Source organism: Trachemys scripta, chromosome 3 (assembly GCF_013100865.1).
Source record: "Trachemys scripta elegans isolate TJP31775 chromosome 3, CAS_Tse_1.0, whole genome shotgun sequence".
NCBI classification, from domain to species: Eukaryota; Metazoa; Chordata; order Testudines; family Emydidae; genus Trachemys; species Trachemys scripta.
Window position 1 is genome coordinate 15,115,219 of NC_048300.1, and position 15,392 is coordinate 15,130,610.

At 46.1% G+C, this 15,392-nt stretch overlaps 1 protein-coding gene across 2 annotated transcripts in view; it reads left to right on the forward strand.

Moving 5' to 3' along the window:
- The first annotated feature begins 1,262 nt into the window (after positions 1-1,262).
- Positions 1,263-15,392, forward strand: part of COMMD1 (copper metabolism domain containing 1) — a 119,006-nt gene continuing 104,876 nt past the window's right edge. The window contains exon 1 of one of the 2 annotated variants that reach the window (XM_034764169.1): positions 1,263-1,520. In XM_034764169.1, the coding sequence (XP_034620060.1) occupies positions 1,335-1,520 (186 nt within the window). In that variant the 5' untranslated portion in view covers positions 1,263-1,334. The remainder of the gene's footprint in view (positions 1,521-15,392) is intronic. The other variant, XM_034764171.1, reaches the window with a different exon arrangement.

The following is a 15,392-nucleotide window of genomic DNA, read 5'->3' on the forward strand; positions in this document are numbered from 1 at the left end:
GCAGGGGAGCACGGCAGCATGTATGCAGCAGCGTGTCTGGCGCTGCATGAAGCCAGACACGCTGCTGCATACATGCTGCCGTGCTCCCCTGCGGAGCCACAGGCTTCCCCTCCCGCCCAGCACCTGCCTTTCAGATTTGAACACCTCATAATTCAGGAGTGCTCAAGCTCAGTTTGGGCAGCTGTTACTTCATTTCTCCCAAATCAAATATACTGATCCACTGGAACTTGCTGTAGAAAAAGTAGGATAAAATTGAGCAAGAAATGCTTCTCAGTGGTTCTTAGGACTGGAATTGCTATTTTCAACAGCCATTGCCTTTTGTTTGTTTGTTTAAAAGGAAGACAGTGATATTGCACTGGGAAATTCCCCATAGAAAGAAAGAGTGGAACAAAAGAATAATAAAGGCACCTCAACTTTTCCTCATTTATTTAGGACAGTCTTATAATATGCATCCAGATATCCTCCAATCACACAAGCTGAAAATTGATCCACTTTACTGCAGTTCTGTAACCATGTGGGAACTAATCCTGTCTGTGTTCTGTGCACATCTAAAATTCCTGCTGAATGACCTGCCGTGGGAACGAGTTACCAGTGACCCAGGTCTGCGGCGGAAGGAGGGTGCAGGTGGAGTGGGTGATCCCAGGGCTGGGGCAGCAGGAGGTGGGTGTGTGTGGCAATGGTGGGGGGGGGGGAGGGGGAACCCAGAGCTGGGGCAGCAGGGTGTGTGTGTGGGAGAGCCGAGGGCTGGGGCAGCAAGGGGGTGCGGGTGAAGGAGGTGAGAGCCCAGGGCTGGGGCGGCAGGGGGGTGAGAGCCCAGGGCTGGGACTGCAGGGAGGTGTGGGTTAGGGGGGTGGGAGCCCAGGGCTGGGGCGGCAGGGAGGTGCGGATGGTGGGGAGAGCCCAGGGCTGGGGCGGCAGGAGGGTGCAGCGAGGAGCCCAGGGCTGTGACGGGGGGCAGCCAAAATTTTTTTTGCTTGTGGCGGCAAAAAACCTAGAGCCGGCCCTGATTGGGGCTTGCTGTCTCGGGGGTGTCTGTGGGAGGAGCGGGCTGGGTGGCACAGAGGGGGGAGGGCTCCAGGGCTGGCTCAGGCTCCCGCCTGGCCCCTTGAGGCGCAGCGGGCTCCAGGGAGAAGAGCCGCTAGGGTGGGGCGGCTGCCTGAGGGCGGCGCTCGCCGGAGCGAAGGGCTCGCTCGGGCCAGAGCCGCGTGCAGAGGCGCCGGCAGGGGTCGCTGTGGAGAGCGCGGCGGGCTCCGTCCGTCGCTGGGTTTGTCCCCGGCCGGCCCCCGTCACTTGTAGTCCCGGCGGTCCGGCCGGCGCTCGCTCCGCGGTCCGGCATGGCGGCGGAGCAGCCCCCGCCCGAGGGCTCCAAGCCGCTGAGCGGGCTGTTGAGCGGCATCGCGCAGGCCACGTACTACGGCCACGCGGGCATCACCGAGGAGCTGCTGCGGGGCCAGCTCTACCCCGAGGCGGCGCCGCACGAGTTCCGGGCCCTGCTCGCCAAGATGAGCGGCGTCCTCAAGGTAGCAGCGCCCGCGGCCGGACAGACGGGCTGGGGCCGGGGCTGGGACGGACACGCTGGGCTCGGGGACCGGGCGGTGTGGTCGGGACGGACAGTTGATGTCACCGCTTACGGGCGCCATACGGGGAAGGCCTCATGGGTTAAACAAACCCAACGCCTCAGTCTCCTCCTGAAAGTGCCCCGCGAGCCTCCCTGGGACCGAGCAGAGTTTGGGGCTGGGGTTGCCCCGAGGCCATGGGGATGGGCCCTGAAACCTCAGAAGAGCAGCGGGGTTGGCGCCTGCCCGTTCGCTTAAAAAATAAAAATGCCCCTGCTCCCGTCGGTCTGTTCTTCTGCCATGTTGCAGTTTCAACCGTCCACAGGAGCTGCGCCCGGGATTTGGGACAAGTTGGTGGGTAAAGCCATGGGACGTGGCTGGCGTGGTGTGCGGTTATTAGTGTCTCGAAGATAGATGAAGGCTACGTTTTCTTTTAAATGTTCTACTGGTTGAGGCTGGTTTGACTAGCCACTGACTAGACATAACTGGGGCCCTACCAAATTCATGGTCCGTTTTGGTCAATTTCATGGTAATAGGATTTTTTAAATAGTCAATTTCATGGTTTCAGCTGTTTACATCTGAAATTTGCTAGGGTTGTAACTGGGGGGGGGTCGTGACACAACAGGAGGCTGTGGTGGGCAGTGGGCTTGCCCCCCTTACTTCTGTGCTGCTGCTGGCAGGGGCGCTGTCTTCAGAGTTGGGTGACCAGAGAGCAGCAGCAGCTGCTGGCCAGGTGCCCAGCTCTGAAGTCAGTGTCGCCGCCTGCGGCAGCTCAGAAATGAGGGCCGCAGGGTATTGTGGGGGTCATCACTTCATTCCCAACATAAACTGGGTAGGAAATAAGATATTTTATTTACCCTGCAAACAGATTTTCATTGGGTATCTCTAGTAGAGGAGGAAAACCTTCATCTGGCATTGGAAGTAGAAATGTTTCTTAGGAATGTATTTTTTAATCTCTAGGTCCTACCAGGTCTAGATCCTACTAAGAAGTTATAGTTATTAGCAGACTGCAGCGGACAGTGATGCTTTGCTTAAGACTGTAATTAAGAGGTATACAATAATCAGCCCATTGGTTCTATCTTCATTTGGCCCAGATGGCTAAATCATTGCTGCCACCTAGTGGGGAAAGTGTTAGATTTCTTAAATTATATTTTTAGGGATTTTTATTAGTAGTACTAATGGCTTTTTGGGATACTCGTATCCAAATGCATTCAAAAACATTAGTTGGCTTGCATACTGTAAACAGTGTTGTGCAATGAATGTTTCTATTGTACTTTTTCCCCTAAACACATTTTTTTATTTTTATGTTTTGTACAAATACAAAACAAACATGTTGTACCCTATATTTGTACCATCACAATGTGTCACTTTTTTTATTAGATACTACTTGTATTGTTCAAATTATTGTCTTTCTGAACAGTAGTTGTGGCTCTTGTGGAGTATTTGGAACTGCTATACGTGACTTCTTATGGACCAAAAACTAGCAAGGAAGAATAAATGTAAATGTCTTTATAGATATTTTTTTTTTGTTTCTGATTGAAATCGCAAGGTTGAAAGTAGGCATTGTCCAAAAAGATGCTATAAATGGCATCATCTTCTTGTTCCATGTTTTGCTATCAGTTACTTCTGAAATGAAATATCGTCAGTTTACTAGTGAAAACAATAACTTGGTTTTTGTATATGGATACGTGCAACTGAGTATCTTAAATATGAGCTGTTGCTTCAGATCCCATGCCACCCATATCCTAATGGCTGAAATCACCAGCTGCAAAGTCTGCCTGTTCTTCCATGACTATATTGGCCCTGCAATGCAAATCATAGCAAACTTTGTTTTTGTCAGTAAACTAAGGAGTTATGTACACTTTTGCCAAATAGTGTTCACATTTAAATAATACTTTAAACTGAGAGTCATGGTCTGGCTACGGAACTAAGAACCAAAAGGTCTTGCGTTCTGATTCCAGCTACTGATTCCCTCGGTGGCCTGTGGCAAGTTTACCTTTCTAACTTAGGGTATGTCTATACTTACGCGCTGGTTCGGTGGCAAGCAGTCGATCTTCTGGGATTGATTTATCGCGTCTTGTCTAGACACGATAAATCGATCCCGGAAGTGCTTGCCGTCAACGCCGGTAATCCTGCTCCGCGAGAGGAGTATGCGGAGTCGACGGGGGAGCCTGCCTGCCGCGTGTGGACCCGTGGTAAGTACCTTTAAGTTCGAACTAAGGTACTTCGACTTCCGTAGCTGAAGTTGCGTATCTTAGTTCGAACTGGGGGCTTAGTGTGGACCAGCCCAAAGTTTTCCTTTATATAAAATGGGGCTATTACCTCCCTCACATGACCTTTGAGGATTAAGGACCTGTCCCTTTAGGTCTTTTCTCACATGCACAAACCTTATTAATTTCCCACTACTCATAATTCCTGATAGTGTTTGCAGCACTAGGCTATAATTTTGTAAACCTCTTTGCAGATAGAAACACTATTTATGCTATTTTTTCTGTTTTTGTGGCAGTGAGTAATTTTTGGGATGACCTGGTTATATGTTCCCTTCTCTTCCTTCCCTCGCAAATTGTAAATATGGTTTATTGTTATCACATTAATTCTTCCCATTCTATATTTTTGTTTCTGACATCACATTCTGCTGCAATCAGGATTTTTTAATGGCCTATATTTTGACTGATGGTTCTTGTTCAATTCTTGATTTGTTTTACTTTATTCTTTGTCTCTGGTTCTGGGTGCACCGCGTCTGGTGAAGACGTGCATAGCACTGTTGTGGACAGTACTTAAGTTGATGTAACTTACGTCGCTCAAGGGGGTGTCTTTTTCACACCTCTGAGTGATGTAAGTTACATCAACTTAAGAGGTAGCATAGCCCAGCCTTCAGGGTAGTGAAGATTTGCGAAGTCGACCGCAGATCGCTCTCCTGTCGACTCCGGTACGCCACCGGAACGAGAAGCGTAAGGTAAGTCAACGGGAGGGTTTCTGCCATGGACCCAGCATGGTCTAGACACTGCAATAAGTTGACCTAAGCTACATCGACTCCAGCTACGTTATTGACGTAGCTGGAATTGCGTAACTTCGGTCGACTTAACCCCATAGTGTAGACCTGCTCTGAGATTCTTTTCTTGTGTCTGGTCCTTTAAGTCTTGTTTTCAATCTTTCATTGGGCCCCTTTCTCATGTCTCCTCTTTTTTCCCCCCCCCTCTCTTTCCTTTTTGTGACTTTTTATACTTCCACTTTTTAATCTGAGTGCCATGGTAGGAAAAGAAAAAGCTGGAAGTGAGTGCAAAAAAAGATGAAATGTAGTATCTTAAATGTATATAGCATCATCATTCCCCAAAGACCCCTAAGTTTGTAAAGTGCTTCATCTACTCCATGTATGTGTATGTAGCTCTGTAGATAATGTTCACCACCACTGAAATGTGGCAGCTATTCAACATTGCAAAATACTATGTTGTAGTTCAGGGCCGGAAGTAAAGAAAAATGTCATATCCAATTGAAACAGCAAGGGAGATTTAGGTTGGCAGAATGTAATTGCAAGAGTTGGAATTTGGCCAGGATACTGGGGTTAACAATGCTTTTCTTATGGCAAGTCCCATGTTTTCTTTAATGACTACATGAGTTCAGATCCTCATTGTTTTTAAGGCAACCCAACTGCGCAATGCCTATAAAATCATGTTGAGGCATTGGCTCAGTGTTGACTCACAGGATAGGGTGTCATTAGCTGAACCTTGAACTGCTTTCAGCAGCACCAAGAAATATTTGGAAGACTTCAATTACTGATTCAGATTGACTCTTAATTTGTGATATGTGACAGTATTATGTTCGAAATGGTGCGAGTGGGTTCTACCTAGCTTCCAGAAAATTTATTTTTTTCTTGTTTAAACCATTGCTCTTCACCTATAATTGTTACACTGTTGAGGTTTGTGGGTTGGGAAGATGACACACAGTGGGGAGAGGGGTTATTTTCCAACTGGAGTATTGGTCCAGATTGGAAGCATCTTTCCCCTCCTTTATTTTTACTTCCCCTTCTGCCTCTCTTCCACCCCCTTGTTGTCCCTATCTTTTCTCCCCATCATGTTTATGCTGTACTGCTGCTCTGTATTTGCTTATAGCAGGGTGAAAGTAGGTTAAATTCTGATAATTAATTTGAGATTGTGGTTCTCTCTGCTGCATGTGCATTTGGAGTGGAGTAAAATGTGGAGTGACATGCAAAAAAGAGGTAATGGAGGTGTGGACTTAAGGGTCCCAAGCTCCTCCACTAAACCAGGGATCTCATGATATGTCTGGCCAGTTCTACATGCTCCATTGCCAGATGCTCTCCCTCTCCTTCGTTACAGGTTAAATGGTTCGGGAATATCAAGATTTTGCCCTTGCTTGTATCAGTTTACTTCAATGGTAATATATCGTTGGGCTCAAAACTACACTGGCCAGAAGCCCTAGGTTACTGAGTATAATTGAACAAGAAAATGTTTCAAGGCACTTACATCTGGCAGACCATTGAGAAAGCACGTACAGTCTGTCGTGGGAATGCTAGGGATGGGACTAATTCAGGAGCCTGTGAAAGCTGCACCTTAACTTTCTGCAGAGGTTAATTGGTCAGTATGGGTCTGTCTATGCTGCAGTTAAAAAACCCCGGCTGGTCCATGCCAGCTGACTTGGAATAGCACTATCTTAGCTTTCCTTAACATTTCTTTTAAAAAGAGCAACATAATAGTTATATCTATGCTTCCTCCTTTTGAGCTCTCTTAGCAGGTTCATAGGTCTTAATCTGAAGATGATGGCCATGGCAACCATCTGAGGGAAATGGTGTGAACAGTTGGGGGAAAGCCAATGAGGGCTTCCTTTTCCTTATTGGATAATGGGTGCTTCAAGAGCAGAGTGGATGACTGGCTCCACCTGAAGATCTGTCATATCATCTCCTTAGCAGTCGTCCAATCAGTTCCCAGATGTCGGCCAGCCATATCTTGATTTTCCATTAACTCCAGAAAATCTCCCTCACAATTGTGATGTTTACAGCAATGCTGGGCATTTCTCACTGATGCTTTCCTTTTTTCCCCCTTCCATTGGTGCGTGACAGGGGATGGGAAGGAACATAGGAATTGCCATAGTGGATCAGAATACTTGTTCATCTAAGAGCACTGGCCTTTCTCTGGCAGTGAAAAGTATCTGAGGCTTCAGAACAAGGCAACCTCCATGCTTCCTTACTGCATAATGCACTTAGTCAACTGGTCAATGCTGTGCACTTTGTGCGTAATTTCTCTCTGATACCCACATGCAGTCCAGTCACCTGATGCTGTGAAGCATGAGATTTGATAACCCACATCACTCTTAGGGCAGGTCTATGCTTACAACACTGCAGTGGGTCAGCAGTACTGGTGCAGCTGCACCACTATAATGCTTCAGTGAATATGCTACTATGCCAACGGGAGAGCTTCTCCTGTTGGGGGGTAGTTAATCCACCTCCACGAGAGGTGGGTAGCTGGGTTGATGGGCGAAGCTCTCCCATTGACACAGTGCTGTTTACACTGGGGGTTAAGTTGGTATAACTGCGTTACTCAGGGGTGTGGATTTTTCACACCCCATAGCTACATAGTTATACCAGTGTAAATGTAGAGTGTAAACCTGGCCTAAGATAGTACTTGTTTCTTTTCTTTCTTTTTTTTTTTTTTATGATTATTAATGTTTCTTCTGAGACACAAAATCAGCCACTGTTTTGTTTCTGGAACATGCTTTCTTCTCCACTTGTTTGTGTTTTTGACCCTGATCTCAGTTTTTTTCATAGAGTGCAATTAGTTGTAAATGAGGTAAATGAGCTGACCTTTGTTTCCAGAACCTCAAAACCCTCCTCTAGGGTGTTAGGATCTTGTGAGTTTATAAAAATATTTTTTCAGCCAATTTGGTTTTGTCAGAAAGTAGGGCTTAGTGGCAAGGAGGCCAGTGTTATTGGACTGCATGCACAGAAGAGATCTGTTTTTAGATTTCTCTCTATTTCCTTTTAGCGTCTTTCATCTCTTCATGGCTGAGTTCTCCATAGCCTTCTACACCATAAGGTTACAGAAAAGTTTAGGAACGTGGGCAAATAAAATAATGACCAAACAGTTTGTGGGAGCTCTAATGTGGCCATTGTAACTTCCAGGCACTTCTGTCTCCTAAAGCAGGGGTGGCCAACCTGAGCCTGAGAAGGAGCCAGAATTTACCAATGTACATTGCCAAAGAGCCACAGTAATACGTCAGCAGCCCCCCATCCGCTCACCCCCTCCCGCTCCCAGCGCCTCCCGCCCACCGGCAGCCTGACCAATCAGCGCCTCCTCCTCCCTCCTGATCAGCTGTTTCATGGAGGAGGCATTGTGGGGGGAGGAGTGAGGGTATGGAAGGCTCAGGGGAGTGGGTGGGAAGGGCCGGTGGCAAAGCCAGGGGTTGAGCAGTGAGCACCCCCCAGCACATTGGAAAGTCGGTGCCTGTAGCTCCAGCCCTGGAGTCGGTGCCTATACAAGGAGCCGCATATTAACTTCTGAAGAGCCGCATGTGGCTCCGGAGCTACAGGTTGGCCACCCCTGTCGTAAAGAGAAAACATTTTGAAGTTGGGACCCTAGTACAAAAATATAATTCAATAAAAGTATGGAGAGACAAGACGGGTGAGGTAATATCTTCTATTGCGCCAACTTCTGTTGGTGAGAGAGATGAGCTTTTGAGCTACACAGAGCACTTCCTTAGGTCTGGGAAAGGTACTTGGACCAGTTCTACAGACCTATATCAGTGTAACTGTCGCTCAGGGGTGTGAAAAATCCACGATACCTGAGTGATATAGTTATACTTAACCCTGTGTGTAGACAGTGCTATCCCGTCAGCGTAGTAGTGTCTTCACTGGTGCAGCTGCGCAGCTGTGTCACTGTACACGAAGACAAGCCCTCAGGGTATGTCTGCACTACAGTGTTAAGCCAACGCAAGTTATGCCAACGATCATAAACCACTATAATTACATTGATTGTGCATGCTCACACAACGTGCCTTGTGTCAGCTGAGTGCATCCACAGTTGGTGCTCTAGCATTGAGAGAGATCAGTGGTAGGTAGCTATCCCACTGTGCAACTTGTGCATGATGAGTGTGGGCTCACCGTACCATGATGCAGTTTTTTCTGTCCCATCATTCCATGGGCTTCCGACTACGTTTCCTGATATTTTTCAACAGCCCCTGTAAACTGTGTGCCCCCCATCTCTGCCTGAAAGCATGGATCCTGCACTGCTCACCAATCTTGTGATGTGTTATATAGTAAATCCTCACGTAACATTGTCCCAGTTAACGTTGTTTCATTGTTACATCGCTGATCCATTAGAGCAGTGATCTTCAAACTTTTTTGATCACGCACCCCCCTGCCGCTCTGAAGCAAAAAAATAAATAAATAAATTCGGACTCCCACCTGAACTGCTGAAGCGAAAAAAAAAACCCGCTTGGACTCCCACCCGAACCGCCGAAGCAACAACAACAACAAAAAACACTCCTCCTGCCGCACACCCCACTTTGGAGACCACTGCATTACAGAACATGCTCGTTTAAAGTTGTGCAATGCTCCCTTATAATGTTGTTTGGCAGCTGCCTGCTTTGTCCACTGCTTGCAGGAAAAGCAGCCCGTTGGAGCTAGCTGGTGGAGGCTTGGAACCAGGGTGGGCTGGCAGCCCACCTATCAGCTCCCCGCTCCCCTAAGTTCCCTGTGCGGCAGCCACCCAGCAGGCTATCAATTGCTGGGCAATTCAGGTGTCCCTCCCCCACTGCCATGTGCTGCTCCTGCCCTCTGCCTTGGAGCTGCTCCCAGGAGCCTCCTGCTTGCTGTGCAGTGAGTTGGGGGGGAGGTAGAGGGGTGCTGATGTCAGGGTGTCCACCCCTCCCCACTCCTGTACCCCATCTCCACAGAGCGGGGGGACACACACACAACAGGACTCAGGATGGAGGGAGCTTGCTGGCAGCAGCTGGTGTCTCAACTTGCTGATCTGCTTAAAAAGACAGCGTACATAGAGTGGGGTCAGCGTATTTAAAGGGGCAATGTGTGTCTCTCTCTCACACACACATGGCCCACACGGCAGTTTGGATAGTGGAGGGAGTGGTGTGCTCCAGTGGGATAGCGTGGGTTCATCATCACGTTCAGTTTCAACAAGGAATGTTTGCAGCCACTGCCGCATCTATAGTTTCTCCTCCCTCCATTCGTGCTGTAAGTATGAGGCTACATTAACAACAATGTGTTAACCCTTGAGGGCTCATCCCAGTGGTAGTTCATCATTTAGCAGCAAGGCATTCCCTGGGAAATATCCCACCCTCTTCCACCTTCTGACTTCACCACCTCAACCAAGCTTCACAATCATCATTGCTGTGTGTGTATATGTATGTGTGTGTGTGTGTGTGTTATATGTTATATATAATATATATGTTATTCCTGCAGCGTTTGTGGTGAAGATGCTCTATGGTGGCGGGAGAGAGCTCTCCCGGCGGCATAAAATACCCACCCCCACGAGTGGCAGAAGCTGCCTTGGTGGGAGAAGCTTTCCCGCTGACATAGCGCTGTACACACTAGAGCTTATGCTGGCATAATTTATATCTCTTAGGGGTGTGGTTTATTCATACCCCTGAGCAACATAAAATTATGACAGCTGTAGTAGACATAACCTCGGAATCACAGCTAAATACCAGGGCGAACAGGTAGTTTAGCATAAGTAGTTAATACATATTCTAAGGCAGTGGTTTTCAAACTTTTTTTCTGGCAACCCAGTTGAAGAGTATTGTTGAAGCCCGCAACCCAATGGAGCTGAGAATGAGGGGCTCCGGGTTGGGGGGGGCTCAGGGCTGGGGCAGGGGATTGGGGTGTGGGCTTACCTTGGGTGGCTCCCGGTCAGCGGTGCGGCGGGGGTGCTAAGGCAGGCTTCCTGCCTGTCCTGGCACCACGGACCACGCTGTGCCCCAGAAGCAGCCAGCAGCAGGTCCGACTCCTAGGCAGAGGTGTGCAAGCGGCTCTCACCCGCAGGCACCCCCCTCCCCAATTCCCATTGGCCGGGAACCAGCCAGTGGGAGTGTGGAGCCGGTGCTTGGGGCAGTGGCAGTGCGCATAGCTCCATAGGCCCCCCCGCCTAGGACCCGGACCTGCTGCTGGCCACTTCCAGGGCACAGCACGGTGTCAGAACAGGTAAGGACTAGCCTGCCTTAGCCGGGCAGCACCACCAAAGGACTTTTAACGGCCGGTCAGTGGTGCTGACCCAGAGCCTTACATTCTGTCGCGACCCGCAGTTTGAAAACCACTATTCTAAGGGACCGTGCAAGGTGAAGTGGCCTGTTAACACCACTGTAGTCACAGGGGTGCGGGGGGGGGGAGCTCTGGGTAGCTCGAAAGCTCGTCTTTCTCACCAATAGAAGTTGGTCCATTAAAAGATATTATGTCACCCACCTTGTCTCTGTAATATCCTGGGACTGACACGGCTACATAAACACTGCATACCACAATGGAAGTATAGACATTTTCGGTAATTATATGACTTGCTGTGGAATATTTTGTATTGGAAACAGTTCCATTCTCTTCCTGTAGATGGCAGTAGAATACCAGCTTTGCCTCAAATGATTGCTTGATAAATATGTTGGAAACAATAAACACTCTTCAAGTATTCTTGTCACTGGATTTTCTGCTTCAGACCAAACTTTGTATACTTTGGCCGCTTAACAATAAAAATATTTCATTCAGCCTTAAGATTTAAATATTTGGGTTTGTATTTGACTTATTAATATTCATTTCTGCAAATGCTGAATATATGTTAACATTGTAATAAATATTCTGGTATTTCACTGCTAAAATATTAATCAGACTTGTATACAAGTTATGTGATAAATAAAAGGCTCTTACTTAAGTTATTAGATGCATCCAACATCCTTGTACGTTTAACTCCTGTTAAATATATTTGTCCCTTTCCTTCCTTATATCTTTTCAGAAGTATTGGAAAGCGTGCCTGTTTCAGTACAGGACTTTGATTCTGATTGTTTAATTTCACTGTTCATCGGTCAAGAGGCTGGTAGTGCCATTGGTATTTTGGCTATATTGTGCCAACAGCATACACGGTTTATGTAACTGCTGTCTTGAGGCCATTCCTATATTGTGACGTGCCCGGTACTTCTAGTGATTATTTTTCTCCCTATCCTTTGACAACATCTCTTAAATAAGAAACCTTTTAATCAAAATGTGATCTAAGGGCATGTGGGGGAGAACACAAAGCCAGTAATGATTAAAACTGTGCCAATACAGAAGTAGCTCTGGAGGAGCTGTGCCACACTTCAGATGCTTGTAAAGGGTGATTTGTTCTATTATGATGTGCTGGCTCTCTAAAGAGTGTCATGCTGCTTCCAGAGACTGATCTCAATCCCTTCACTACAAAGCTACTGTTGTTTACCCAGAGAGGGGAGTCCCAAAGTATTACTGCTGCCACTTTACTGGGAGCTGTGGTTATGAGTCTATTGATTCTCTTGCAAGGAGACAGTCCTAACGTCAGGGGACAGGGCAGAGAAACTACCATAGGAAATCACTCATTTCCGTGGGCTCCGAGCCTTAAAACTACTCTTCAGGGTTTCTACTGGCAACAGTTTGTGAGGAATAGAGGTATTATGGTTTCCTGTTCGAAGAGGGGCTGCCCCCCAAATGTATTGTCATCCCTCAGCAAACTGAAAAGAAAGAGCCTAGTAATTCATGTAGTTTCTAGATGGCAATTTTCCTGGTGGGGGCTGCCAGATTCCAAGGGAAAGATATAGGCTGGATAGCTAGTTCTAGAATCTTGTTCTGCAGCCTAATCCTCCTTTAGATTGAAACTGTAAATTTTACACTGAATGATAAAAAAGTAATAATTCAGCATCTGAAATCTTCTAGGGTGTGTGGTTTCTGTCAGATATTTGCCCTTCCCTCATGCTTCAGAGCACCCTGTGTTTTGGGAAGGCACCACTGACTGAATGACTCTCCTCCCCTCCAGGCTTCTGCAACCTCTGCGGTCTATGAACCACCCTTTTGTATCTGGGAAATCAGTTCCTCTTAAAATAAATGTGACTTGGTTTGAAATCTTATGCAGTCTAGTGATTGGGGAGCATTGTTGCTCAAAGGTGGCTTTGTGCAGACAGGAGGAGTTGTGGAAGTGGAGGGAAATGTCTCAGGGAGGAACCTACATGGGGTTCTGTACGCTACTTTGCATGGGATTCCATGATACTTACAGCTGGCTGTGTGGTCCTGGGCGAGGATGGCCAGCCACATGCTGCTCTACAATTACTCCAGATGGTGATTCCAGCTGCAGCACTGACTGCTTTGAAGTTGCGGCAGAGAAGGGGGCTCAAAGAGAAAAAAATAGGAAAGTGGAGGAGAAGATTCTCAGGAATGCAAATAACGTCATCACTAGGATTTTGAAATGGAAAAACGATATACTTTAAAAATTACATTAACTGGCCGAAAAGCACATTTATGTACTCATTGGCCCTCTCCAGAGGGATCTCCAGATTATGATATGGAATTGTATAAAATGTAACAAAGTAGTGACTTATTTTTTGAACTGAGTAATTCAGATAAGGATCTTAACATTCTGTAATTATACTGGATAACACAGAAGCTAGCAAATTGGTTTCAAGACACCTAGCCCCAAGAGATTTTAATACGGAACATATTGACTTCCTTTTTATGTTTAAAATCCAATTTTATTAGTAGATTCGAACAGTAGAAATCCTAGGTGGGATGGCATAATGAACCTACTCTGCAGTTACAAGTAGAGTAAATAAGTTGGTTGTAAATTGTAGAAATGTGTATTGTATGTAAAGGAGACGTTTTCTCTCTAACCACTTACTTTATATACTAGTACACAGTTCATTCCGATGGCTGAGTGCTTGTAATGAGTTACTTTACCTGTTACTGGGTTGCGACAGCTAGTTAACGGAAACGTTACACAAAATTTTAGGGTAGGAAGTGAGTACCTATGCAGTTGGAAATGCAAGGGAATGGGAAATATTATTACCCAAACTGTAATTTGTCTAGAACAGTAAAATAACACCCCTGCTATTTTATTTAAAAAATTTATTAGATTGTAGGTAACTGTAGATCAATCTAAAGAAGACTAGATGCAGGTCATCAGAAGCAAGAAAAGCAATGGCAGAGAGGAAGTGGGGAAAAGGAAGTAGAGAAGACTGGTCACAGGGCATTCTGTGAATGGAGAGCATCAAAAGTGGAAGTTAGATCAAGAGGCTTACAGCTGAACAACGGTGTATTGATTATACATGTCAATGAAGACCATAAGTTTTGAAAATGTTCTACTCTCAAGTCTTTTATATGCCACCCTTTCTGGGGCTGCCAAATTGCAAAGCTCATTAATTCTGTATAGGTGGGGAAGTTGAGGTCTAAAATATGGTGTGTGTTTTTTAAGTTACTAGGAAGGCACATGAGATGAGGTTTTTACCCACGAAAGCTTATGCCCAAATAAATCTGCTAGTCTTTAAGGTGCCACCAGACTCCTTGTTGTTTTTTTAGAGATGGTGGAATTTCCCAGTGTGAACAGCTGTGGTATGAATAGGTAGAGCCCTGCGTGGATACAAAATTTGTATCTGTATCCAATCCGCAGATATAAAGAGGATATCTGCAGATTTGCAGGGCTCTATTTATAGGACCACAACTTGAAGCTTGTGGGAAATCCCTGGTCATGCTACCTTCCAAAATCATGAGCCATATAGCATTTCCACAGCATGTGTAAGGCCATGTCTGCTTTAGCTGGACAGAAACAGCAGGAATTGTTGTCCTTTATTCCAATTTTATTCATTCTGATTGGAGACCAGTAAAATCAGAGTTGTATTTTCTGTTGTATACGTTTGAGACATAGGTCTCCATTTAATAGGGAGATCATAGTCCACACTATACTGTAAACTGTAGGTTTCTGTCCATAAGATTTTTTTTTTAAAGGCTCCAGGCTGACCTCCAGGGTATTGATAATAGAATAAATGGCAAAATCAGGACCCCTATCAAATCCACTCTTGTAAGGTCAACAAGATGGCAACTTCTGCAGCTCCAAGTGCATCCAAACTGAAGGTGTCTGTAACTATCTTTTACTGGCAAAAGAACTGCTTTTGTTTTTGCAAGCTGAACGGTATAACAAGCTCTGAATACAAGGATACCATTGGTACAGAGCGGAGTGAAAATGACCCTAAGCCGGTACTCCTTCCATATCAAAGGCTTCCCCCTTACAAGGAAATCTGGATTGTCCCAAAGAACTTCTGTATATAACATGGGGTGAAACTTTAGAACCCTGGCTAGATCTATTCAAATCTTTCTCATGGGCATAACAGTGGGAAATATCGTGGAGTAACAACATTAATACTGAAGAAAATGCCGTAGGACCTTTAATGATTGCAAACTGTCGGAACCTTGGTTTTATTGTATCCTCAGCTTCACCGTGCCCTTTAGCACCACCCAGGGGCATTAATTCATTCTGCGATCAAGACAAAATGTTTATTACTGAATTAGTAACTAGTTATTTGCAGTACTTAGGCATTCCCCTAATCACGTTCCAGTTAATTGTGTGAACTTTGAGAAACAGTTTGTGACCTTCATTTTATTCCTGGGTGAATTTTAATGGCCATGAAAACGAGTGACTAATGTATTAGCTTGAACATGGCGTGGTATGGACAAGCATTACACAAGCACTTATACCAATGTACCTGCTCCAGAACAGGGTATCTTAATCTCTGATTGCCATCAAGAACGAATTGTGTGGTACATGTTGTGATTTGAACAAATTGGGAAAAGGCTGATCTCACTGTACACACTTTTTCCAGGCAACCTACATGTTATTTAGG